This window comes from Podarcis melisellensis (assembly GCF_964234715.1).
Source record: "Podarcis melisellensis genome assembly, chromosome: 6".
In the NCBI taxonomy this organism is placed as follows: Eukaryota; Metazoa; Chordata; class Lepidosauria; order Squamata; family Lacertidae; genus Podarcis; species Podarcis melisellensis.
In genome coordinates, this window is record NC_138538.1 from 78,862,286 (window position 1) to 78,887,608 (window position 25,323).

The window sequence follows — 25,323 nt, forward strand, 5'->3', positions numbered from 1 at the left end:
GTTTGTGGGGTGTTGGTTTTTTAATAGTATTACCTGTTGCTTTTAAGCCACCTTAAGAACCGCTTGATTGAAAGGCTGGGTATAAATCTTCCATGGTTTGCATCCATCCGTCTCAGGAGATATTGGAGGAGTGTGCCTTTGGGAATGAAGTCAAACTGTTGGAAGGTTGCAGCACCTGCTGTGGCTGTTGAGACCAATATGGGAGAGACACGTTTTGTTGCACCTGGGGCAGATGAAGGCATCCAGTTGTGCTACTGCAGATGCACCATGTCATTTCTTCTCTCTGCGCTCCTCCCAATGATCATTCCTTCTCTGGTCACTGCCGACATGAGCTGACTGATTGTCTCCAGGCACTGCGGTCATCTGCAAGGGCTGATGTTACCAGCCTTCATGTCACGTTTGTAAGTAATCCAGATTTGGTCTGCCAACAGGCCCAGTGCCTGAAGTCAGCTCCTTGTAGAGCACATTGTTGGAGATCCTGCCATCTTCCATTCTGTGGACATGACTAAGCCAGCGTAGACATCTCTGAGACAGGACTGCGAACATGCTGGGAGTGTGGGCTTAGGAGATCACATCATCTAATTAATAAATAACATATTATAATAAATATTCAAATAAATAAATAATATTTACAGATATTCAGGGTGAAAAGTCCTGTCCACCTCTGTATCTGTCCAGTTTGGGAGGGTGGGTTGGAGCACATACCTAAGACTACAAATCAATTGTATATAAGGAAATTTTTACCAGATTTTGATAAAATTGGCTGATGTAGAGCACTTGATAATTTTTTTTAATGGAACTTCTGTTTCTGTCATTGTCTGGTTCTCCAGAAGTAGGGTAACATTTGAGTTACACGTGAGTTATGTATGCATTTACTATTAACCATATTTAATTTGGAACTGTTGCGCTTTCACTCAATGTGATGCATTGATATTGGTGTCAACAATATTAAGATGTTATATATACATGCATTGTCTAACACAGTCCTTTAATTAGTGTGATTCCCATTTGCCTCAATGCCACCCACATCTGACTCTATTTATAGCCCTTTTCCTAAGACATGTACACTCCTGCTTAATATAGCTTATTAAAAGGTTTCTGTTGTTCACCTCCAGAGCAAAATTGAATGCAATAATGTGGCTTAGACTTTCAGAGGAGCCATGTACCCGTTTACATCCCAGTGTGCAAGAACCATTGCCAACTTAAACTGCTCATAATGATACCTTAATATGCAAATATTAACAGGTGATAATGTTTATTTTCATGTTGTGAAAATCTCCAGCTGTTGATTTATGTATTTCAGGTTGTAGTTCTGTTAAAGGGCACAAGAGCGGCAAAACGGGGTTGTATCTGATCATTTGGCAAGCCTTTCCAACACACTAAAGCCAGTGGAAGTATATGTGTGCAGGATTCCACCCTCCAGCACCAAATCTGATTGTAGTACAAAGGAAAATGCATTACAGGCTACTGCAGTCTTCTAGGATTCTACCCACTTACATCAATGTATTTATAGTTCATTTTCCAAGGGAATGCAAACTTATTTAATATAATAGCTTCAGAGAGAAAATGCAAAATAGCTACTCCATACCATGTAACTTCTGCACCAGGTGTATTATTTCAAATAATTGGTAATGTTTTATGTTCCAAGAGCCACATCCTGTCAGTTAATCTTTTTCCTACTGACTCCAAGAAAGTTATACCATCACCATAGTTATATTGCGCTTGGTTATTTTTCAAATAGTATACAATGCGGTGTTCATTAGAACAGACTAGTTGATCGCTGACAGAGTGCATGGAGACTAGGAGAGGAGGCAGGGGCAGACTGGACCTTGGCCTCTGTTTCCCCACAAATATCATAGCACAGGTAAGGATGACAGGCATTGATCCTATAACAATGGAAGGCATTGGACCTAAGCTGACATGAAGCTAAACTTCGTTGCTAGTTCCCAGTTCCTTATTCAACACAGCTACACGAGCTGTCTGAAGAACAATAAGCATATATACCCTTGAACCAGGGGCAAAAAGCAGCTTTGGGCTATGTCTCCATGACTGGGAGACTGCTTCTTTCAAGATGCACAGCACCAGCATTCTTTCCACACCAAACAACATTCATTCATTTAACACATGATGCAGCCAAGCGAATAGATAACTGGGAGATCATGTTCACTTTGTTTTTGCACGAGTGACTCTCAAGTGTGATGCCCCCCAAGCCAAATATGGTTCATATGTACAGTGGTACCTCAGTTTGTGAACTTAATCCGTTCCGGAAGTCCGTTCTTAAACCAAAACTGATCTTAAACCGAGGCGTGCTTTCCCTAATGAGGCCTCCCGCTGCTGGTGCCCTTCCACCATTTGGATTCCATTCTTAGACCAAGATAAAGTTCTCAAACTGGGACACTATTTCAGTTTTTGCGGAGTTCATAAACCAAATTGTTCTTAAACAGGACTGTTCTTAAACCAAGGTATCACTATATATCAATAAGGAAAATGTTTTGCACCCCAAAATAAATATTGAGTCACTCCAGATGACATGTGACCAGTGCCAGGAAACTGTTTCCTACAAGACATCCTAGCACTCCGTCCAGCCTAGTGTGGTGTCCCCCCCATGCTCAAACATAATGTGCCATGATGTGTGTATATATATGAATGAAAGTGGGGATATACATTCAACACCACTGTCCTAACACTTTAGCAGCAACAACTATGTGTTCCTAAACTAATGCATAGAAATTGTGATTAGGTTTTATGATTCACAATTCATTATGACCCCTCTCAATGACTCAGTACCACTGAATAAAGCATGTCATGAAAGTCTGTCCTTTACAAAGCAAAAAGCAAACTGTAAAATGATTAATTCATAAAATATTTATTAGTGATGATTGACAGGAGCTTCAGAGTTGATGGGTGAACAGAATAATATTTCTGAGATGAGGGAAATAAAGGAAATCCCTGAGCCACTGAAGAAGTGCTTGGCAAAACAAATTTGTGCGTCTCTGATTTCAGCTCCAGTCCTAAATCCCGTGCCATCAAACTAAGTAGACCTAACTTTTGAGTAGACTTTTATAGGATTGAATTGTTAGTTACACATATTCAACATCTATATATTATAAAATACATAAAATATATTTTGTTAATACTTTTTATGTATTTTATTCTTCTTGAACATTTGTACTGTAGTGATACTGTGAACACAGTAGAGGGAGCTATAACATCAGGCTTATGAATGGAGGTTTAAAAAACCACCACCAACAACCACTTTTATAATATACTGAATAGCAAAATATTTAATGCAGATTTGAAAACGTAAGCTGCTGTTAAGAAGAGGTGTGTACGTATGGGACAGTCATTGTGCATGCAAAGATGACAGCTTCAGTGAATATGAGTTTGGCGGAAGGAAACATCAGGAAATCAGGTAAAGACATCCCTACTCCCTCTCTGGTGTGTACAGCAAAGTGAAAAAGCAACTTGAAACACTGGGGTGGGGTGACAACCACATTGTGTTTTAAGTCCTAATGTAAATAAGGACAATCTCTAACCCCCCACCCTACCCCACTGATCCTTCTTGCTGTCACTGCCTGGTCATCTCCCTCTCTGAGTGAGGAGAGTAACCTCCACACTTGCCTCACCTCCTTGGTTGCTGTAAGGATTGGCCAAGGAGAGGGCACACCAATGGAGAAAAGCCTCACTGAAGGCCAAATGTCTCCAAAATCTAAAGCCACCCAGGTGATGAAATATCATTACACTTGCTAGTCAGATGCAGTGTTGAACTAGGACAGGAGGGAGAGACCCTTGTTTCAAATCTCTGTTCGGCCATTAAGCTCCCTTGGGTGACCTTGAGCCAGTCACTGTCTCTCTTCTTAACCTACTTCAAAGGTTTGTTGTAAAGTCAAAATTGATGGAGACAAGCCACGTACACTGCCTTGAGCTCCATGGATCAAAGTTGATAAATAAATTGAAGTAATTGGTACCGCATTTTATTTGGCAAATACATCTTTGGCTCTTCTGCATTTAGGCAATCTGTTAAATCAAGCGACTAATGGTATCAGCAGTCTTAATATTACTACGTTTTTTTGCTGAGCGTGCTCAAGACAGTAATCCTCTTGCTATTTTAAGAAACTTCTCCTCAATTGAAGGTCCTTAATACATTTAGAAATCTATCCTGCGCAACGGTTTTTGGCCAAGAAGGGCACAGGAAGGGTGTGAAAGAAGTTTCTCCAGGTCACTGATCCAATAACACAAGCACATATCAACTGTAAAGAAGGTGAGGAGATACGGTATATTGTTTTATGCTCCTTGGCAATCAGGGTGGCTAAAAAGTGATAAAAGGAGTGAACCACATCACATTAATCACTGTAAGAGTGGAAGGGTTGGTGGTAGCAACTATTTTAGAGCAATGTGAGACGTGATCAGGGAAAGGATGAGGTTGTGTAATGTAGAACTTGTCCCTCCTCCTCTTATGCTTTGTAGGTTTGCCACTTTTCTGACAGCGCTTTAATAACAGCTCAATGACCAACCTAAATTGGGCATGGGTTGTTTTCACCAATAAGCCTGCCCTCTTAACACCTAAATACATACAATGGGAGTAAGCTCCATTGAACACTATGGGGCTGACTTCTGAGTAGACATGGTTTGGCTTGCGCTACAGGGTTGCCCTCTTTGTACTATTATCTTTAATCTGGAACATGTTCTTAACTGTCCAGGGGATGGCAAGTTGTTAGAGCAAGGCTGGGGCACCTGTGGCTCTTCATGTGCTGCTGGACTCTCACCATCCCTAGCCCTGAGGCAAGCTGAGGGCAACTGCCACGGGCGGCAGGACCCACACGACCAGCAGGTCCCATTGTAGATCTTTATTCCCCACCCCTTGTCCCTGATGTATATCTTCAATCCCTCCTCATTCCCTAAGGGGGAGTCATTCTGTGCCAAAAAAAAAAACGTCCCGGGGGCCGGCCCTGCCCCCTAACCCCTGGCCATGCTGGTCTGGGGCTGGTGGAAGTTCGAACGGTATGCAGGGCCACAAGGCAGCCCTGAGGGGGTTGGGGAACCCCCGCCATTTTGTCGTTCGCCTCAGGCGCCCAAAACGTCTCGGGCCGGCCCTGCCCCTAACCACTGGCCGCGCTGGCACATAAGATAGCCACGCTGCCCTGAAAGCGGCTGGCGGACTCGCCTCTGTGGCTTCAGGAGGGGAGGCGGTCTTTTTTTTTTTTTTGAACGGCGGGCGGGCGGGCGGGCGGGCTCAACAAGGCGAGAGCGGCGGGGTGCCGCTGCGTGGCAGCGCCGCCTGCCTGAGGCGAAGACAGCGCGCGCGGGCGGGAGCGTTTCTAGCGTTTCTCTTCCCCTCCGCCGCCCTCCCCTTTTCTCCCCACTGTTCCTCCTCCTCCTCTTTCTCCTCGCCGCCGCCTCCTCTTGCGCTTGGTCACAAGGGTCGAAGGAGGAAACGGCGCGGCTGTGGTAATGGAGGAGCCGGCAGGGGGTTAGCCCGCCGGTGGGGTGGGGAGGCTTCTTCTCCCCCTCCCCCCGCCGCCTTGTTTACTTCTTCCTTCCTTGCTCCCTCCCTTCGGCTGCTTCCCGCCGCCCCGCTTCATGGCCTTCATGATGATGAAGAAGAAGAAGTTCAAATTCCGCGTGGAGCTGGAGCTGGACGAGCTCTCCTCGGTGCCCTTCGTCAACGGGATCCTCTTCTGCAAGGTGCGGCTGCAGGACGGCGGCAGCTTCAGCGGAGAGTCGTCCAGGTAAAAAGGGGAGCTAACAGCCTCGGCCGCCGCTGCCACAACCCCTCGTTTTGAGAAGCCCTAACCTGGCCGGAGCGGTGGCAAATGGCAGGCGGAGAGATGTCGCCGCTCAGCCCCGTTATAGTGCGGACGCGCCCCGGCACAGAAGCGGGGCTGCTCCGCTTCCCCCGCAGCCGCAACACACCTGTTAAGTCTTCAACGGCGCAGGAAACACGCTCATTTTGCGCGGGCAGGGAGTAAATGCTATAGACGTGTTTCGGTTTTGATCCTCCTCCTTTCCCAGTCCTTAAGAGACCCGGTGGGGAATGAACTTGTTTCCTCCTCAAAACCTCTTGAGCTCCCATTCCAACTCCCACCCTTCCAACTCTTCTAACTGCATGATGCACGTGTAATGCAGCAGTGAAGTCAGTGTCTCTGGTCACACCTTTGGGTGACCAAAATAATGCATTTGCCCCAAAATGGATGGGATTCGGCGTGAGGCCTCCAGATCAAAAGGTACTGTTTCCAGGCAGATTTGAGCCCCTCAAACCTATTGTGTTTGAGATATAGATAGATAGATAGTCCCTAAGTTGAGGGCTGAAATTGGTGAGATTTATGGAGTAGTTTCCAATTCTGTTAAAGATTAGATGCAACGCATGCATATACATATACATACAAACATACACACGCATGCATTGCATCTAGCATCTAATTTCCTTTAACGGAATTGGAAACTACTCCATAAATCTCACCAACTTATTGTTTTCCTTCCTACGCAACCTAGCAGTTCTGTTGCTGATCCAGGTAACACAGGACTGGAAACCTCCCACACAAATGTTGAGACCTAGTGTTAGGGATTGCTTAATAATATCCAGTCACAAAGTATTCCTTCAGTAGACCTATTACAGAACAGCCCTATAAAGTACAGTGAAATTTCTGGGAGGAAACTAGAAAGGAGCCAGAAGGTCCAACGCCCAAGACTAGGCTCTTACTACCGTCTCGCACAACTATCTCTATTTTATGCCATTTACAGAGACTAGGAATGATCATTGTGTTGCACGAAGGTGCCAGCAAAGTAGATAGCTCCAGCTGGAGTACGTAATTATACAAAGTAATGCAGTACGCTACAGAAAAAGATAAACTAAAAATCTCAGATTTTAGCCTGACACGTAAGCTTGTCTGATCGTCCCTAGGGAAGTGGAGAAAGGTATTATTTCAGCCAGTGGACCAGTCACACACTACACAAAATGCTACTAGGATGCTGGCTTGAACCACCTTGAGGCTACTTTATGTACCTTTCTTTTGTGTTGGAAGCAATTCTCTACACAGTTCCAGTGATGTTTATATGCAGTTCCTCCCTCTGTTTCTGCATTTTGCAATGATATGTTGAAAATTGGCAGACCCACATGGGAGGAGGTTCATGCAGACAGGCTACGTGGTAGCCTAGTTTCCATGATGATCACAGAAGCAATTATCAGTCTTTCAATTTTTGTTTTTTAAAAGTAAATTTTATCACTGTGATTGAATATGCAGAGAAATGTCAAATGTACTGGGTGAAGTTGTCCTAGGTGTAATACAAAAGTCATCCACAGATTTACCCCCAAATGAATATTTAATGAAATCCATAACTCCTCTCTCTGGTTGTCGCAGTGCCTGGAGCTTCAGAGGAAGGGGAGACTTTTTACAATTCATTAAAATAATAATATCACTACTTCATCTCAGTTGAGAAACCAGTGTTTTGAAACCCTGTGAGGTTCTTCCTTCCAACAGCTGTGCTATGAAGATTTCTTGAATTTATAATAAGGTATCTTCTTTTGCTTTCTAACCTCTTAACGGCAAATCTGTATGCAGTGGTTCTTATAAGTTCTAAGTTCAGACCAGCATACAAAGAAATACACAGCTGTTTCTGTGTGCCCAAGGGGGTTCAGGGCTTTTGTTTCTTAAACAGTGTGCTCAAAGTGCTAATACACATGCACACGTAGTCATTTATCAGTGCTTATTATGGCTAACAGCTTTTGAAACTGAGTTCTCAAAAATAGTTTGGGTTATGGCATAGGAATTTGCTGTTCAAAAACAAAAGGGCAAAAATCCCACTGAATGTAACCAAGCTCTTGGACTTGTTTAAAATCACTTTTGGTTCATCATGGTCACAATTTTCTTGATCCTGCATAGCATTTCTCCCCACTTTAGTGTGACATTTGTAAATTACAACAAAGAGCCTTCTTAACATTCAGCAATACAAAATTCTGTTTATTTCCTGAATCATTCTAGTTGCCTTTTTCTACTTTGAAGATGTGCTCCATAAGCCTAGGTGAGCCTGCTGTTGTTCCACATGTGGAGATAGTTCCAGTTGTGATCTCACCAGGGCATCATATTACAGTATTGGAAAAAAGAGAGATTTGTAATTGCATCATACTGAGGGTTTCAGTTTTCCCGTGTTTGACTGAGAGTGCCACTCGATCTGATAATGGCAGGATTAACTTGGGGACCACAAAGTGTGAAAGGGTGATCTAAAGTGAAGCATGGATTAACATGTGATTGTAGCTTGTGTGTGTTGCCCAGAAATGTATGTGGACCTTCTGTAGCCCTTTCCATCAGAGCTTATCATAATTAGAACCTTGCAATATCAATAATTTTGCATGTGAATTTGCTTCTTTTCTTCTTTCCTCCCCATCCCATTTTCCTTTTATGTTGTTCATACTGTATTTACATTGTAAGCCTCAGGGGAGCAACTGTGTTGTTTTTATTGATCCATAAGACATTCTGTGAGCCTTTCTGAATGAAGAGTGGGGTATAAATGCTTTGGATACATACTGTCACATCCAGTTTTACAGTATTGTATTGATGATGTGATCATATATCACGATAAGCCAGGGTTTCTAGCTTATCACAATTTATTATTTATGCTCCTACTTCACTCCTCTTCTCTTAAAAGCAGGAGAAACTCTTGTTACATCTGAACCCAGGATCTTGGTCCCAAAAAAGCCAGGTTCAACAATCCAGTAACAGTGCATGGTTTAAGTTTGGCTAGCAAGCTTTATGAAAGTTTCCTAGTTTGTCCTGTTTGCACCAGGAAAGGAGTGAAGTGGGAACAATCAGGCAGCCAGCATGCTGCTTGTGCACAATAAACCATGATAAGCTCAAAACCCTGCCTTATGACATGCAAACACAGACAATTACTTTGTCTGTGTATGTGTTGTATATATCACAGCAATGTGCCAAATCTGAAGTTTTAATGGAGGTGACAGTTATAAACAGCACAAACATGCAGTTACATGGCTTTTTAGTTTATAATGATTATTTCCAAGAATTGGAATATTCACTAATGCTTGCTTGAGTTTGGTAAATATGAGCTAGCTATTCTTAGGCTATTACCATTACGTGTATTTTTTTAAAAAAATCATTGTGGTCTAGTGTCCTGCATTTTGAAAGCAGACTTGAGAAACCCAGTTTCAAAATAAATGTTTAGCAATGGATAGAATTGTAACACACATCACTTTTCTATTTGCAGAATGGTCTCATTTGCCCTCTCTTACTGAGTTTATATGAGGTGGCATACTTTGTGACATACATCTCAAGCACGATATTTAATTTAGTATCGATAACCAGAATTCTGATAAATCTTACAAGCTTGGGATTTTGTATAGCATAGTAAGGTAAGGTAAAGGTAAAGGACAGCTAATGTAGTATAAGAACCTGCAAGACATTTAATAAACTTTGAAATTTTAAATAGTGTTAGAGTAGCTGTGAAAGAAAAACCTGTGCTAGAAACATTCAGGTGTATAAAAATTATGAATCATTAAACTATGGGTCTTTTCTGTGTCTGAAAAGTATAATTTTATATATTTCTTTTAATAATGTGCACCTGATGTTTCTTTGTGGTGCCCTGTGAGGAAAGGGATGGGTTAAGAGAGAGTGCCCAAGTTTGTTCAATGTGCTGTACGTCTCACTATGGAATTATTAATCTAAAACAAGGGTAGGCAACCTAAGGCCTGTGGGCCGGATGCGGCCCAATCGCCTTCTCAATCCGGCCCTTGGACGGTCCGGGAATCAGCATGTTTTTACATGAGTAGAATGTGCCCTTTTATTTAAAATGCATCTCTGGGTTATTTGTGGGGCATAGGAATTCGTTCATTATTTTTTTCAAAATATAGTCTGGCCTACCACATGGTCTGAGGGACGGTGGACCGGCCCACGGCTAAAAAAGGTTGCTGACCCCTGATCTAAAACCAAAGGGTTTTTTTTTGTACCACAGACTGATCTTAGAAGTTTCCATGATATGTTTCACTACCCTTCTTTTCTTGTTTATTGGAATGCTGTTTCTCTATCTACCAGTATAGTTCCTTGCAATATTAAGGCGTGTGTGTGACTATTACTAGCTTCTGAGAACAATGAGTTTAATGTGGAAGAAGGCAGTTGCCATTGGGCTGCATGAACACTGTGGGTTGTATTCAACATACCACTGAGCACAAGGATTTCTCCTTGCGTAACAGAATGCTTCCTTCTCCCTCATGCACCCTCTAAATCTGTTATGAGTATTCCCCAATGCTCCAGAGCAGATTTGTTGACTGTGGAGGGGGTGATTTTTCTGCCCTTCATAGATTTCAGGCATTTGACATTCAAAGATGTTGGCCTTACGCCATTACCTGGTTGCCTTTCTCCATGCAAATTAACATTGCTAGTGGGGGAAAAGTAATGTTGGGAGCTGTCAGCCCGTAGTATTCTGCAGTGCCATCATACTATTAAATTTTATGATTTAGCCGCAGCGTAGCAGTACATGTTTCCTGGCAAACTAAATCTTAAACAAAATCACAGCACTATGTTGTGTGTTAATTAATTGGAATCAGACTCTTCCCAGCTTATTTCAAATGTGCTATGTAGCTATAAATTAAATTGTACATGGCAGGATTGGAAAAATCCATTATTTTGCCATTCTTACAGTGTAATCAGTGAAGGAGTTCCTGCTAATTTCAATGTTACTTACTCCCCATTAAATGTCTTCTAATTGTGAGTATAAGTTTAAGAGGTAGTCTGTAATGAGAGTTTGTGAGAAGAAATGAGAAGTAAACATTACCTTTTCCCCAGATGCAATGCTAAGGACCAAGTTGAGAAAATGAATCTGTAACTTTTGTGCTGTATGGCTTTGGCTGTAAAGTGTATGCGGTGTTGCAGCCCTAATCTCAGGGTGTATTAAGGTGAACCTGAAATCCCTTCTATCTCAAAATAGGCCTGTGTGTGTATGTGCACACATTTAATCCCCCTTAATTTTGGAGGGATGGACATTCATGCAGTTCTTCTCTTTTCTGTGTATATAGAAGTATTTAGAAATATTCTTTTTTGGCGGAGCATTCCTCCCCCCCCTAACACTATGTACATGAGATGCAGCATACTTTATAAATATATAGTTCCATTTAGAACCGCAACACATTTTTTATTGTAAAAGTATGAAGTTTCATGCTATTTCCTGTGTTAGAGGCACATTTTACTGGCAAATGACTTTGATTCGTTTAGTGCGGCAGAGGAAATCCAGCTGTGGGGACTTGGCAGAATTCCCCCTGACCATATGCAACAAAACTGCGGCCTCAGTTCTTTTTGCAGGATACTGGTGCATTAATGAAGCAGAATGAGATGCTGAGTGACAGCATACAAAAATTATGTAGCAGTTTCTGTGCTGGCGGGATATAAATGCTAAAAAGTGTTTGTAAATCCCTAATATCAAATAATGTTTATGTGCTGAACTTCCCTTTTAGTATGACCTGTACTGATAAGCTCCAGACATTGACACTGGGTTCTTGTTTATAACAGGCTTGACAATTATTTGCTTTTAATTCTGTAGTTGTGAAAATACATTTGGCATTCCACTCTGTAATGAAATTGGCTCATTTTCATTCTCCAGTTCGATACATTCAAAGTCCTTCCTTCTATACAGGCAGCGATTTTTTTATGTGCGTCCGATATGTGCGCAACCGTGCACTTCATGCCGAACCCAGAAGTGACCCAAAAATGTCACAAAAAAGGGGACAGAACAGGGTGGGGCAGCCTTACATGGGCCCCGTCAACGCTGGGGGGAGGGGGTTCCGGAATGTAAGTGCCATGCAAACTGGTCTCTGCCTGTATTTTAACAGTTCTCTGAATGAATTACTTCATAAATAACAAATGACAATTTTTCACACACTACTGATTGAAGCACTTAGAACTCCCTTAGTTTTAAAGACAGCTGCCTTTGCAATCTCCCACGTTGAGCTGAATCAGTTGAACAGCCTATTTATTTACTTTTTAATTACCTCAGCCAAGAAGGTTTATACGATGACTATTTCTAATTGTCTTTTCCTCTCGTTGACCACAAGTGTTGTTGGGACACTGCATATTCTAGCTTAATGTTTTATTTGATTTATTTACTTATTTTCTGCTTACTATGTTTGTAAGAAATACATGGGTCACTGCATATTGTGCATGGTGGAAAATGGTGTGTCAAGTGGACTGGGTTGCCTGTGACAGAATCATGCTTTTGTTTTATAAAGGGTTTAGCATTCCTAGTTGCAGGAATAAAATAAAAAGCCACAGGCCCCATCTGCATACTTGCAGTCTAAGAATAAAATTAAGACACATTAGGCAGGGAGGGAAAATAAAGAGGAATTTGAAATAAATCAAGGTGAACAGATGTGTTTTAAGGAGGCACTTGAAAGTTAGTGCAGAGGAAGAAAATATATTGGCAGATGGAATGGTATTTCTGAGAGAAGAAGCTGCATGGAGATAAAGAAAATAATATTAGGTTAAACAAGAAGTTTGGTACCAGTGGAGAAGGGTTTAGGGAAGCATATGTAGAAAGAGGGCTCTGTCATTTGCAGAATCAAATGTAGATGGCTAAAGAAGAGAACTAACTTCAGTGATATACAGGAAATATTGCACTACAGCAATCCCAGACTAACAAGATAAAGTATGAGGCCATTTTACCTGTATTTCTTTTCTGGTTTTTGTTTTATGATGTACAGTTCCGGTGGAAATCTGATATGAGTAAGAGCAGTATAAGAATATAAAGTAGTAAACCAGATTGTGTTCAGAGGGACTTGCTTGAGCGAATGGTGCACAGCATATGTACAGGGTTTTTTATATTAAAAAAGGAAAAAACTGTTGTTAAACATAGTGGACGTTATTTCCAAGTAAATATTCATAGGAACAGGACTGGAAATAAACTGCATCCAAGTAAACAAGATAACCCCACAGTTCTAAACTAGCACAAATAATGAAGCTGACTCATCCAATTACAGAGTCTCAATCAAATACAAAATCCAGTAGTAGGAAAGCCACACTGTTTGTAAAACAAAGCAGAAGGTTTCAGTCATTCCAGCAAGGATACTAAAAGCAGTGCAGAACTTATGCATATGCAAACTTAACTATTTCTTCTTCACTGCCCGAATTCCCACTGAAAACAAGCTATAAGCTTTACACTACAAAGGACAGCCTCTGGAATAGGCCTGTTTGCCTTGGACAGTTTATATTTACACCAGGTGACTAGGCAAATTGTGATTTGCAAATTTAGGAAGTTGGCAACACTGTTTGCTTCTACTGTTTTGTTTAGAATATTTCTAGCAAAATGTTTGAACTTACGTGTGCTGTAAATCAGAATCTCAGTCTGCACGTTTGTGTGGAATCTGTGCATTAATTATAAAGTTATCCTCCCCCATTCTCTAAACTTAAATTCTGGAGCCTAGCTTAATTTTTTAAAAAGTTTACAGAAAAGGTGAGTATATCAAATAACTAAAGTCAAGTCTATGCCAACCCACTGTCCAAACCATCAGCTACATACAGTTGCCCGCTAGGGGGATGATAAGCTTCCTGATTTTATAGCCTGCCACATAAGGAATGGCCAATTGCCTGGGAAATCACAGCAATATATAGCCAATGTGCAGCCTTTGCAAGAGTCCATAACTTCACTAGCCATTGGCAAGCACGTATTTTACCACGTGAGAGCTTAGAAACAGGGAAAGTTCCTGCTTTTCTCCTAAGCCTGGAGACTAGTGAAGGCTCCTTGCATGTACACTGAACCTTGGAGATTTGAAAAGCTACAATACGTTTTACTGGTTTGAAAGCGCTTTCAAGGCATTGGGCTCTGAATGCTTCCAAAAGTCAATGTGACATTGTAGACAATGTTCTGTCTCTCCCTCTTGGGAGGAAGGATACAACCACTGTTGTGTCGTCGTCATCATCTTCTTCTAATGTATTTGAAAGATGAGGGAAGCCTGCCTTTGTAAAGTTCTTCCAAACTCCAAAATTGCATGAGGACCTGCTGGGAGAAAGGGAAATCCTGGTAGGCATGCCCTAAAGGGCTTTTTTTGCAGCATAGCTATGAAACTGCTACTTCATAATACAGATAGGAATTTCTTCTTTCTTAATGCAGTAGTTGGGCATTTTTAAAAAACAACACTACTCATAGTACATGACAAAATTACTCCCTAAGGTTCATATGAAGTTGACTCACAGTGGAACATTTTCATCAACTTGTTTTGTAGCACAGTTGCCAAGTAGACTGTCATCTCTGTTCACTTTCCATGGTAACCAATCAATGTGTGAAATATTTTTGGGTGGGTTGGGAGAAATTTTTAGAAAATCCTACAGTGTTAAACTTCTGACTACAGTGGACCCTCGGGTTATGTACCTCTCTGGATACGTAATCTTCATGTTGTGAAAGTGGCAAACTCAGAATTATTTTTCCAGGTTTTGTCGCTCATGCTCTATCGCGCCATGCACAGAAGCAGCGCCTCTGGTTACGGATTTTTCAGGATGCACAGACCCCCAGAACAAATTAAATTCATATCCAGAGGGTCCACTGTACTTAGTTGCATGCAGTGTTCTATTTGCTAACTTTCTCTGAATGCTTTTTAGTACTGTAGTACCACATTTGTTTTTATTTAAGAATTCATAGACAGATTTTCAGTTGGGACAAATTCTCAAAGCAGTGAAACAAACAACTCAGTTTGGTGAACTTTTTTCTGTCTCAGGAAGACAGAATGTAGACTGGAATTTCATTAGTGGAATGCAATGGGATGTTTAAGTGCCTTGGTTAAATACATAGTCTTGCAGGTATTAACGCTTGCCCTGAAAGTTTTAGCCTAGTGCAGAGATTTTCAACCTTTTTGAGTCCACAGCTCCCTTGACCAACTACCTTTTTTCTGTGGCACCCCTGTTGGGCTCAGGAGCCCAGTTATGTCACCCCTTGTCTGCAGAGCTGGCAGCCTCTCACCCTTTTTCAAACACCCTCCTTTGTGGAGTGTTCCCACAGTCTCCTCTCCTGTCTCCATGGGAGTCCTCTGGGCATCCGCTCTTGCCATCCCTGGTCTCTGAGCTGCTGCCATCCCCGCCCCCAGCACCAAAGAAGGGTGCCTCCTCACACTGCTCCACAGGGGCCTGGAAAGAGGATACCCCCCCCCCCAGTCTTAGTAGCCCAAAGGAGACTAGCCAAAGGTGAATGTGAGGCCAGCACCTTACCTTGGGAGGCAGCAGGCACTGCTGGGTCTGCATGGGGAAATGCTCTCCTTCAGCACCGGGCATTCAGCTCCCAAGCAGGCCTTGCACACAGCAAGCAAAAGAAAGCCTAGTGCAGCACCTGCCTACCTGCCCAGCCTCACAGTTGTCTGTCCATTCCCAACAGCAAGGACTGGCTAGCTGAGCTCCCTCACCCACTTGCTTACTCTGATGCCACCTTAACTCCTGGCAGCCAGCACCCCCTGGCCAGCCCCAGAGGCACCATTCGCCTGTGGAGCTTGTAGCTAGGGCTGCTGCAGCAAACGGCTGTGCAAGCCTTTGGGAGGCAGGCATGAGAGCGCATCAGAGGAGAGAGGGAGAGAAAGAGGGACAGAGGCCAGTGTTGCCCACGGCACCCCTAGCCATTATTCAAGGCACCCCAGGGTGCCATGGCACACTGGTTGAAAACCATTGGCCTAGTGCTTTTGTTTGGATATGTCTTTTAGCTGATTGTGAGGAAAACCTGGTGTTCTGTTTCAGTTTTCAACTGAACAGCAGATACAATGCTAAAATGATTGTGAGAATTATACGTTAAAGATATAGAGAACATGGGTAATAGCCAGCATTAGTCATACTTAGAGGCCCTTTGAAATCAACAGAAAAGTTACTTGGGTCCATAATTAAAAGTCTGGTACTCTGCAGCATCTTAAGACTAGGTCTGCTTTTTTTGGGTTTTTTCCCCCCATTATAAGTTTCCCATTTACATGTGTGTAGCATTGAATATAAGCCAACATATTTTTCTTGCAATAGAAATATTTGCTCTAGGATAGAGTAACCCAAACCAGTTCTTTCAACTTTTGTCAGGAATCTATGGCATACAGTACTGTCAAAGGTGGGTGGCAGGGTCAGGTAAGTGATAACTCACAAGATGCCAATAAAGTTAACTCTTTATTCAAATAAACAAAACAGCTGAAGCATAATGAGCCCAGCAACTCCTCCCAGTAAATCTTGCCCCAGTGAGGCAGTTTCGAGGACTGAAGGTCCCTGCCTTTCCACTCCTTCTTAAAACTCCTCCTCCCCCATTTCCTTCCCAAGCAATCATTCACCTTGTCTGTATTTGCTTCAACCTCTTCATACCTCTGTGGGTTCTGGGAGACCAAAGAGGAGGGGAACTGGTCACAGGAAGGCGGGGGCTTCCTGGCTTCATCAACAGCCTTCGTCATCTCTGTCTCTTGCCTCCCCACCCCCCTACTCCCCAGCCTCCACTTCTTCCTCTGGTTCTGGACTTCTGCAACAGCCTATTCCTGCTCACTACACTGTTACCTCTTCAGCTTCCAACACCTCCACCTCGTAGCCTGCTCCGCCTTCTCCCTCTGACCATCATCATCCCACCACACATCCCCTGGCTCTGACCATTTTTCCCTTGGGGGTTCCCTAGCTGGTGCCTCCCACCATTCCTCTGCATGCAGCCAGTCCATGGCATTGTTCCTTCCTTTCTTCAGACTGCAAAGTAAATTTCAAATAGAGCCTACAGAATAACACCTCTTTCTGGCACACAAGGGAGAAATGTGCTCAGGAAGTTTTGCAGGGTAAAAGAATTCACCAAAGCATTCTGTGCACACACAAAGCTCTGCATTTTTTTCTTAACCTCAATACTAGCTGTCACATTTGTTAACTGAAGACTCTGAAATTGTGGCTTGTTATAACCTAGATTTCAGCAGCCTCATTATATCAGTTTGTTAGTGACTGACTGCCAAGCCCAGAAATCTTTTTATTTTGGGGCATTCTCCCCCACCCCTTTTTCTAAACTGCCATGACTTTCCTCCAATACTTTATCTGGACATCTTCATTTCTCAGTCTCTGTCTGAACTCCATAGAGGAAGGTCATGAGCTTGGTTGTGGGAATGAATCAATATATTGTTATGGGTGGCTGCACTTGTGCATTATTTTGTTGTATGTGGTTACTCACAAACTTCAGTCAGAATTATTTATTCAGCATTTCAAAAAGGGTGTCAGGAATCCAAAAAGATCAAATAACAGTAAATTAAAGTTGCATACATTACTTGTGGGTCTGTCATTATTTCTAGAGCAAACCTAGCAGTGATTTAATAACTTGGGATTTAAATCACTGCCTGATTTAAACATGATGCTGGGCTTATAAGAAAAACCTGGTCGTGCAACATTCCATATTGAAACCAGTCCTTCAACTGCTATGTACACAGTGTTAGCACACAAGTGATGAAGCCATGGATTTCTGAAATACTAACTCTGGGTGTTGAGGCACAGCAATCAAGTCCTGTGGGCACAAATTCTTATATTATTTGTATTGTGTGTAAACAGGGACCCAAAGAGGATTAATTTCTCAGTTTGGAATACGGAGAATAAGCAAAAGATAAGAGATTGTCTACTCCAAAATGACATGGGTGATTAATCTAAGAGTACATGTCACTGAGTCTATGAAAGTCTTTGAGAACAATTTTGAGAGGTTCATCTTAATAATGCTTATTTTTGGTGGCAAATCAAATCTAAATAAGTTCTGTTTTCAAGATTTGATATGCAAGCTGGGAGGAATCAAGACATGAAAGCGAAGAGGGTAATGCAAAATCTTCACATTGTAGTTATTCACACCTTAACATTGTTAAGAGTGAATTTATTTATAAAAATAATTTCCATACCTTTTAGCTCCACACAGGTCCCCAAATATGGTTCATAGTCATAAAATCAAAATACAATACAATACAGCAGAACAAGAACTAAAAGACATTGTTTGGGGGGAACATATAATAGCAGAGGAGACCAGAAAACAACTCAAATGTTTGGCAAAGGGCCAACCAGTTCTTATAGTCTAGTTGCTACAGTTGAGTAAGATGTCATGCTGGTTCATTTGTGAGAGAGCCAATGGTATAAATTGGTTTTGTTATCCTGTAATGCTTAACCATGGTTTAGTGCTACGTGCATGAACAGAAAGGAGCCACTATGCACCCTGGGTTCCTGCCCTCCCCTTCCCATGTTTCCCTCCTGTGCACCTGGGAGGACTTCAGCAGAGCTAAGTTGCACATTCTGTAAAATCTAACTGTGTATGAAATCATGATTGTGGTTTAAAACAACTTCTGTTAAGTTTCATAACAGTCAGCTTCAACACATGGGTTATGGAGATGGTTTGCTAAACTAAGCAGAGTTTGTTTTTAAACCATTTTCCCTAGTCCATACATAATGAGAAACTTGGTTTTGTCAAAACTAAAATTAAGTCCTGCCACAGAGCAAAAAGGAGGACACATTTGCCAACTTCTACTTTTAATTATGGATTTCTATGACTACTCTCATTTTACATACCCATGAAAAAGAGGGTGTGTCCTGGAAAAAGAGCACATATGGCAACCCTACCTCTGTAGAAAACGTTCAGTTTTTCTTGTCAATGTTCAATATTTTCCTTTTTTATTCACAGGGAAGTGGTGCAGGCAAACTGTGTCCATTGGAAAAAGAAGTTCTTATTTATGTGTAAAATGAGTGCAAGTGCCACTACAGGGGTCTTGGACCCCTGCATCTGCAGAGTGTCTGTTCGGAAGGTAAAAATGACCATTCTCTTCTTCTGATATTTGCCTTTTAGTTTATGCTGTGGCCATAGGCCTCTAAATAAGTGGCAACTTAACACTGTTTACTTATTGTACATCCAGACTCTAATTATATTATTTCTATTTATCTCACTAAATATAATTAATAGAATTCTCTGTAAATATCACGCTGCCAAAAACACTGAATAATCAAAGATGTGAAGCAACTATTAATTTTTCTTACTTATTTAGTAATATTTTTATATTGCTTAGCATTAAGGAATATAATGCAGAGCAGTTTATATAATGCAGAGCATTATATATAATATAATGCAGAGCAGTTTAGAAATGTTTTTTCTAAAAATAATAATAGAAACAAAGGTATATAAAAAGAAACACTATAGATATCAATAACCCAGGGCAATTGGGTCAGTGCTAATGATCAGAGACAGCCTGTGTAAACAGGCACCCAACAGTCGATGGCTCCCAGAGGGGATGTGCCTGCTTTTGTATTTACACTAGACGACATTCCACTGGTCACAGCACCATTAGCAAGGTCTTCTCTGATTATCTTGATCTACTGTGCCTGTAAAGGAGAAGAGCTACACAGCTTAATTACCTTTGATTACTCTTGATAGCATTGATAATATTTTAAGGCTCAAAATGTGTTTTTTCTTGACTTAGGGAAACCCATAACATCTTATAAAACTTCCTCAGTATTCAGTAGTATTGCTTGCTGTGTGTTAAATGTTTATGTCACAAGCTGTGTGTTAGCTCTTTGACATTTTTCATCAGAAAATAGTGATTACTAAACCATAACCATTGGTTATTCTTGCAGGAATTAAAAGGTGGGAAGGCCTATGCAAAGGTAAAGACACAACTATATCAATACAATACTTCCTCTCCTTTTACTTACACATACCTAATTTTAATTTAAAGAACTGTGCAGATTTATAGTTCCTGTCCTTAAGGATACTGGATGTTGCAAATACTGTTTAAAAGGAACAGTTGTGTAGCACTAAGAAAACTGTGTCCTGCTTTTCCTTTTGTCATTTTATGAGAAACTACTTCTTTCTTAAAGTACAAATGCTTTGATGCCTAAACTGTTTGTTTCCCTTGATGGTTCTGTAATTGCTGACTTTTCATCTTTTGTCAATAGCTGGGTTTTGCAGACCTCAACTTGGCAGAGTTTGCTGGATCAGGAAATACCACTCGTCGCTGTTTACTGGAAGGTTATGATACCAAAAACACAAGGCAGGATAATTCAATTCTCAAAGTAATTGTGTGTGTTTTTTCTCCGTTTTTCATTGTTTTTAGAATAGTATTTTTCCTTAATGTTAAATGGGAAAGCAAAGGATCACATTCAATTACCAAAGCTGTAACTTTTTTTGAAACATTGACACGATAGCTGGTAAGAAATCAAACAATTAGGTTGTCATAATACAGTACTCCAGTAGAAGTTTGGAAATTGATGTTCAAGTACAATGCAGTACAAATCCACTAGAGGAAAATAATTAAATGTGTTTTATGTAAATGCAGCCATGCAAATAAGATAATCTAAGCTAATTAGAGAATTAATTTTCAAGGTAGCTTTTTAGTTTGCCCAATATTAGGGAGAATTTGCTAGTTTTGCTATCAGTCATGGCTTGTAATATAGTCATCAAGGAAAAGGTAAAAACACTTTCCACTTCCTTACTGCTGAACCTTGCCAAATAAATTTGTTATGGAAGTGTAATATTTGCTTGTTGCAATTATTTTCCTTCTGAAATGTCTAGTTGTAATATAAATTATAGGATTACTTTTATGGACAGCATGTTTGCCCATTCTGTCTTTTAAAAAGCTGTCTTCTGTCAGACTAACTATAATTATTAACTTCCATGAATATTTTTAGTTGGCAGATAGCTTTACTGTTAATTGTGCCATTCATCTTCACAGTAACCATGTGAGTTAAGCCACTCACATATAAGATGTATGACACGGATTTTCCCATTTCATGCTTTTTGGTATTTGAATCTGATTTTATTTTTGTTTGTTTTTCCTAACTTACAGGTCTTGATCAGCATGCAGCTAATGTCTGGAGACCCATGCTTCAAAACGTAAGTTTACATATGGCACAGCAGGTGAAATTGTAGGTATTGTTAATAATTAGGGTTTTGGAATGCTTGAATAAATTGTACAAATCATACTCTGAGAAAGAGTTGTTAACCAAGTTGTAAAGGTTATTGAGTATCAGCAGTCCTTGGTGCCTACTTCAATAATCTTTGATATAGCTCATCACTTTGCATGCAGTTGCGCTGTTCACCCATTTGCAGGGCAGGGGAGATAGACTATTTGGGCAATAATAGATAATGCTATATGGTTTTTTTATAAATCAAGAAGTCTTGTATTAATCCATGTATGCAAGGGGCAAAAGGAATGTACAGGTGCAGAGTAAATTACCAATTCAAAAAAATGGATTGGAAATACAATATTTGATCAGTGTACACTGTGCATTGTGTACAGTAAGCGCACAGCTTGCATGCATTTAACATGTGGACATTCAGCTTTACACATATGGGGAAAAAAATTAAAAAAATAAATGGGCAGGTGTCTGGGGGGAAAGCCCTTGACAATCGCATCCACCATTGCACCCAATATGTTTGACATTAGGCTATGAAGAGTTAGATGGAATCAGGATTGGTTTAGCATGTCTATAGAATTTGAACAAAAATGTTGGAACTTGCACAGGTCTTTCACATTCAGGATTGTGAATCACAGCAATTGTCTCAAAACTCCAGTCCCTGTCCCCATCCCTGGGACAAAAAAAAAGCAGTTTTAATAGTGTACAAATTCTTGAATACAAATTAGATGAATTCTAATCTCTGGAAAGTGTAAATGGTGTTAAATACTTCTTAAAATAAAGTGAGACTCTTAAAGTGAGCCTCAGCAAAACAAATGCATGCCTAGAAATAAGGATATAAAACAAAGTGCATGGGATTAATGATGCTGTAAATTTTACTGTGTTGGTCTTCAGCTTCAGGAGTGTTAAAGGGCCCTGTGTCTGCGCATGCCTATTCCAGCAGACTATTTACGTGTACTGCACCAAAAGGAAAAATGTGGTTAGGATGGATTTCTAGACTAATGAGGTATTTTGCGATGAGTCATGCAGCTTGGTGAGTGGTCTAATTGTAGCAATGCAGCTGGGAAGCTTTTATTTCCATCAGCCATGCTGCAAAAGTTAAATGTAGGCAGTGGGTGGTTTTTTTTTGTTTTTTTTTTAAAAAGGGTGTTGTAGTACAGCATAAATTCTTAATCATAAGTGAGGCTCTTTTTTAAAAAATGCTTCTCTTGTGAGTTGGTGTTTCTGGACAAGATAAATTTAAACGAGAATGTATTGGTGCTAGAGTATTATAAACAGATGTCACTTTTGCCTCAAGCAGAAGAAGTGCTCAGAAGACAATTTTTTGCAGTCTTAAATTCTATTAGTCCCCAGAAAGCTATGAAGAACAATGAAAAGCTCAGAGCTTGTTGGGAGTTCTGTAAAATCAATTTTGTGAGAATGTTATATGAAGATTAATACAAGTTATTGAGTTGTTGTAATAGTAAGATCAGGTGTAAGCTTGTTTCCCACAAGACATGGGGCAACCCTTGGCTTGATGACCACATTTACAAACATGTATTTGCAATGGTCCTGCTTTTTTAGGCAAATACTTTTAAAATACCTTAGATGTCCCACTTGGAGTAAATCCATTGAAATAAACAGGTAACTTAGTACTCTGACTAGCATTGCTTATTGCCTATAATGTGTGAAGAAGCTCTTTAAGCTAATTTAAACTGATTTTTGTTAGCTGCATTGAGTTTTTGTCCACAATACAAAACTTTCAAATAAATGGGTTTTTTTCTACAAAAATAGTGGAATACAGTGGTACCTCAGGTTAAATACTTAATTTGTTCCGGAGGTCCATTCTTAACCTGAAACTGTTCTTAACCTGAAGCACCACTTTAGCTAATGGAGCCCCCTCCTGCTGCTGCTGCGCTGCCAGAGCACGATTTCTGTTCTCATCCTGAAGCAAAGTTCTTAACCCGAGGTACTATTTTTGGGTTAGCGGAGTCTGTAACCTGAAGCGTATGTAACCTGAGATACCACTGTAACAACAAGTTGAAGAATTATATTAATGTCATTATTGAGCACACACCCAATCCTAAACAGTTGGGCTGTTACTTATAGCATTATTTGACCCTCTATGCTATGTGATGCTATAATGGTGAACTAATTTGTAAGCTCTCACTTTAAGAGCTTCTGTGTCACTGCATCATTCCTGTGTTAAGCTAACTACTTAATTTTAAACCACTACCTCTCATTTGAATGCGAATAATCCCATCAAAAAATGAAATCTTAGTTTGGTTCAGCTTGACATCTTGTATGGATAGCCAGTTTAGTGAGTAACTGTTTGCTGAAGCTTTCTAGATTGCACACTCCTTTATTTAATTTGGGTCAGATTTATTATTAGCTTGTCTACAACCATCACTGGTACTGAATGTTATCTGTGTTACCTTATGACAGAGATTCCTTTGAGGCCACTAAAAGCTATCCTATTATTTTAAAATAGAATTAACATTTTGATTTTGCACTGGAACACAATGTGCTGAGGTGAGCACTTATTTTCCAATAGCATCTTCATTCCATCATGATTGATGAACTGTATAATAACTGAGTACACAATAGTTCCTTAATAAAGAGTTGCTGGAACTCATATCACTAAAATCTTGAGTTTAATGGTTAACTTTATGTTAGCAAAGGGCTGGTTTCCAAGCCAGTCTCTTTAGTTCTTCTGCAAACATTACTATAAAGTTTCTGCTGGGTGACATTCTTTTACTACTGCTCTGGCAAGCAAATGTGCTCGCCCCCCAAAAGCAGGGATCACCAACCTTTTTGTGCCAGGGGACACATTTCGAATTTTGAGAATGTGTCTTGGGTACCAGTCACAAAAGGGATGCTCTGGGGATAGGCATAAGATAAAACAGATGCCACATCTAAAAGAACAGATAAAGAAACAGAACCACAATTGGGGAGGGGGACACCTACATCGGTCACTGCTACACTTGCTCATTACACCTCTCCTCTGTTCAGAAAGGACAAGAGAGTGGTTATGCAATCGTGGCACCCAATAAAAATGTGTGGGCATGTTTAAGAGCACATGTCCAGTGTAGGAGAAGCTGAGTCAGTGCAACCAGGAACTGATCAGGAACAACAAACGATTCCTTGTGCACTGTGATTTTTTTTAGAGGACTTTTAATACTGAGACCATTGGCACCATAGAAAGCATGGTGGGCACACTGAAAGGCGTCTTAACTGGAAATCAGCAAGGGCTGGAGGACACTGCTAAGCCCCCTGATTCACTGGCAGACATGGTGACGTTAATGGAAACACAGGGTTGTTGGTGGGGCTCATCTTCATTTACTCAGTGACTTAAATTTGCATCTATATATAAAAATTAGCACATGCCAATTTGTGTTATTGGGTCCGTGCCTGGCAGTGACTCTGAGGAAAGGCCTCTTTAACCTCATCTCTGTGGATGAACAATAGCATAGGCTTTGGCAGAGCTCTTCTTCAACAGTTTACTAGTATATGGGAATCTATGGAGGGACTTCTTTAGGGCCTATTAGGGGACTTAACAGTTCATTGCCTGCATCCGAATTTGCTGAAATTGTGGTGCATAATAGTGTGTAGAGATGGTGGCATTGGGATCCAAGACTTTGCCCAGGGACGGCTAGGAGGACCTTGGGGCTGGATTTGCCCCTTGGAACTGAGCAAGAGATGAGAAGCAGACACATTGCTCCCCACATTGATACCCACAAATTGCCTGATGTTAGCTTACTATTTTAAAAAAATCTTGCTGTTATAGAAGGCGTGTTTTCCAAGTAGGCCATACATTTTAGACAATCCAGATGGTGGTTCTTTCTGATGTTAATTTACCCAGTCAGAAAAGCATTTTGTAGAATGATTAAAATCAGTTTCTCTGCTTTATGAGGGTGCCTGAGAGCATACATCAAGCACTGCAGCTGCACAACCCTATTTTAATAGCACATATGGTCTTGCAGAGCCCCATTGAAACAAATGAGAGACACGTCAGCAGTGTTTTGAACAGTATAGTGGTTTATCAAGAGTCTGATAAACCTATTTTTCCTGCATGCATGCAAGTACCGTATGTGGCTTGGGGGGGGGGTTGTTAGGCTTCTGGCATGCCACAATAGATGAGTAGTGGGCCGCATGTGACTTGGTGGGTTTACCCTTTGTGTACTCCGGGAATACATTTATTTTACTTGATGGGTTAGGGTTAGGGTTATATTTATTTGAAAGGCTTACTGTTTTCTTTAAATCTGCCTTACACACTGTTCAGGACATTGCTGTTTTATTTTGTTGTTGTTGTTTAGTTGTTTAGTCGTGTCCGACTTTTCGTGACCCCATGGACCAGAGCATGCCAGGCACTTCTGTCCTCCACTGCCTCCCGCAGTTTGATCAAACTCATGCTGGTAGCTTCAAGAACACCATCCAACCATCTCATCCTCTGTCGTCCCCTTCTTCTTCTGCCCTCCATCTTTCCCAACATCAGGGTCTTTTC

At 41.0% G+C, this 25,323-nt stretch overlaps 1 protein-coding gene across 2 annotated transcripts in view; it reads left to right on the forward strand.

Annotated features, from left to right (window-relative positions):
* The first annotated feature begins 3,181 nt into the window (after positions 1–3,181).
* Positions 3,182–25,323, forward strand: part of EEIG2 (EEIG family member 2) — a 34,401-nt gene continuing 12,259 nt past the window's right edge. The window contains exons 1-5 of one of the 2 annotated variants that reach the window (XM_081917478.1): positions 3,182–5,729; positions 18,616–18,736; positions 19,560–19,589; positions 19,881–19,997; positions 20,771–20,817. In XM_081917478.1, the coding sequence (XP_081773604.1) occupies positions 5,581–5,729; positions 18,616–18,736; positions 19,560–19,589; positions 19,881–19,997; positions 20,771–20,817 (464 nt within the window). In that variant the 5' untranslated portion in view covers positions 3,182–5,580. The remainder of the gene's footprint in view (positions 5,730–18,615; positions 18,737–19,559; positions 19,590–19,880; positions 19,998–20,770; positions 20,818–25,323) is intronic. The other variant, XM_081917477.1, reaches the window with a different exon arrangement.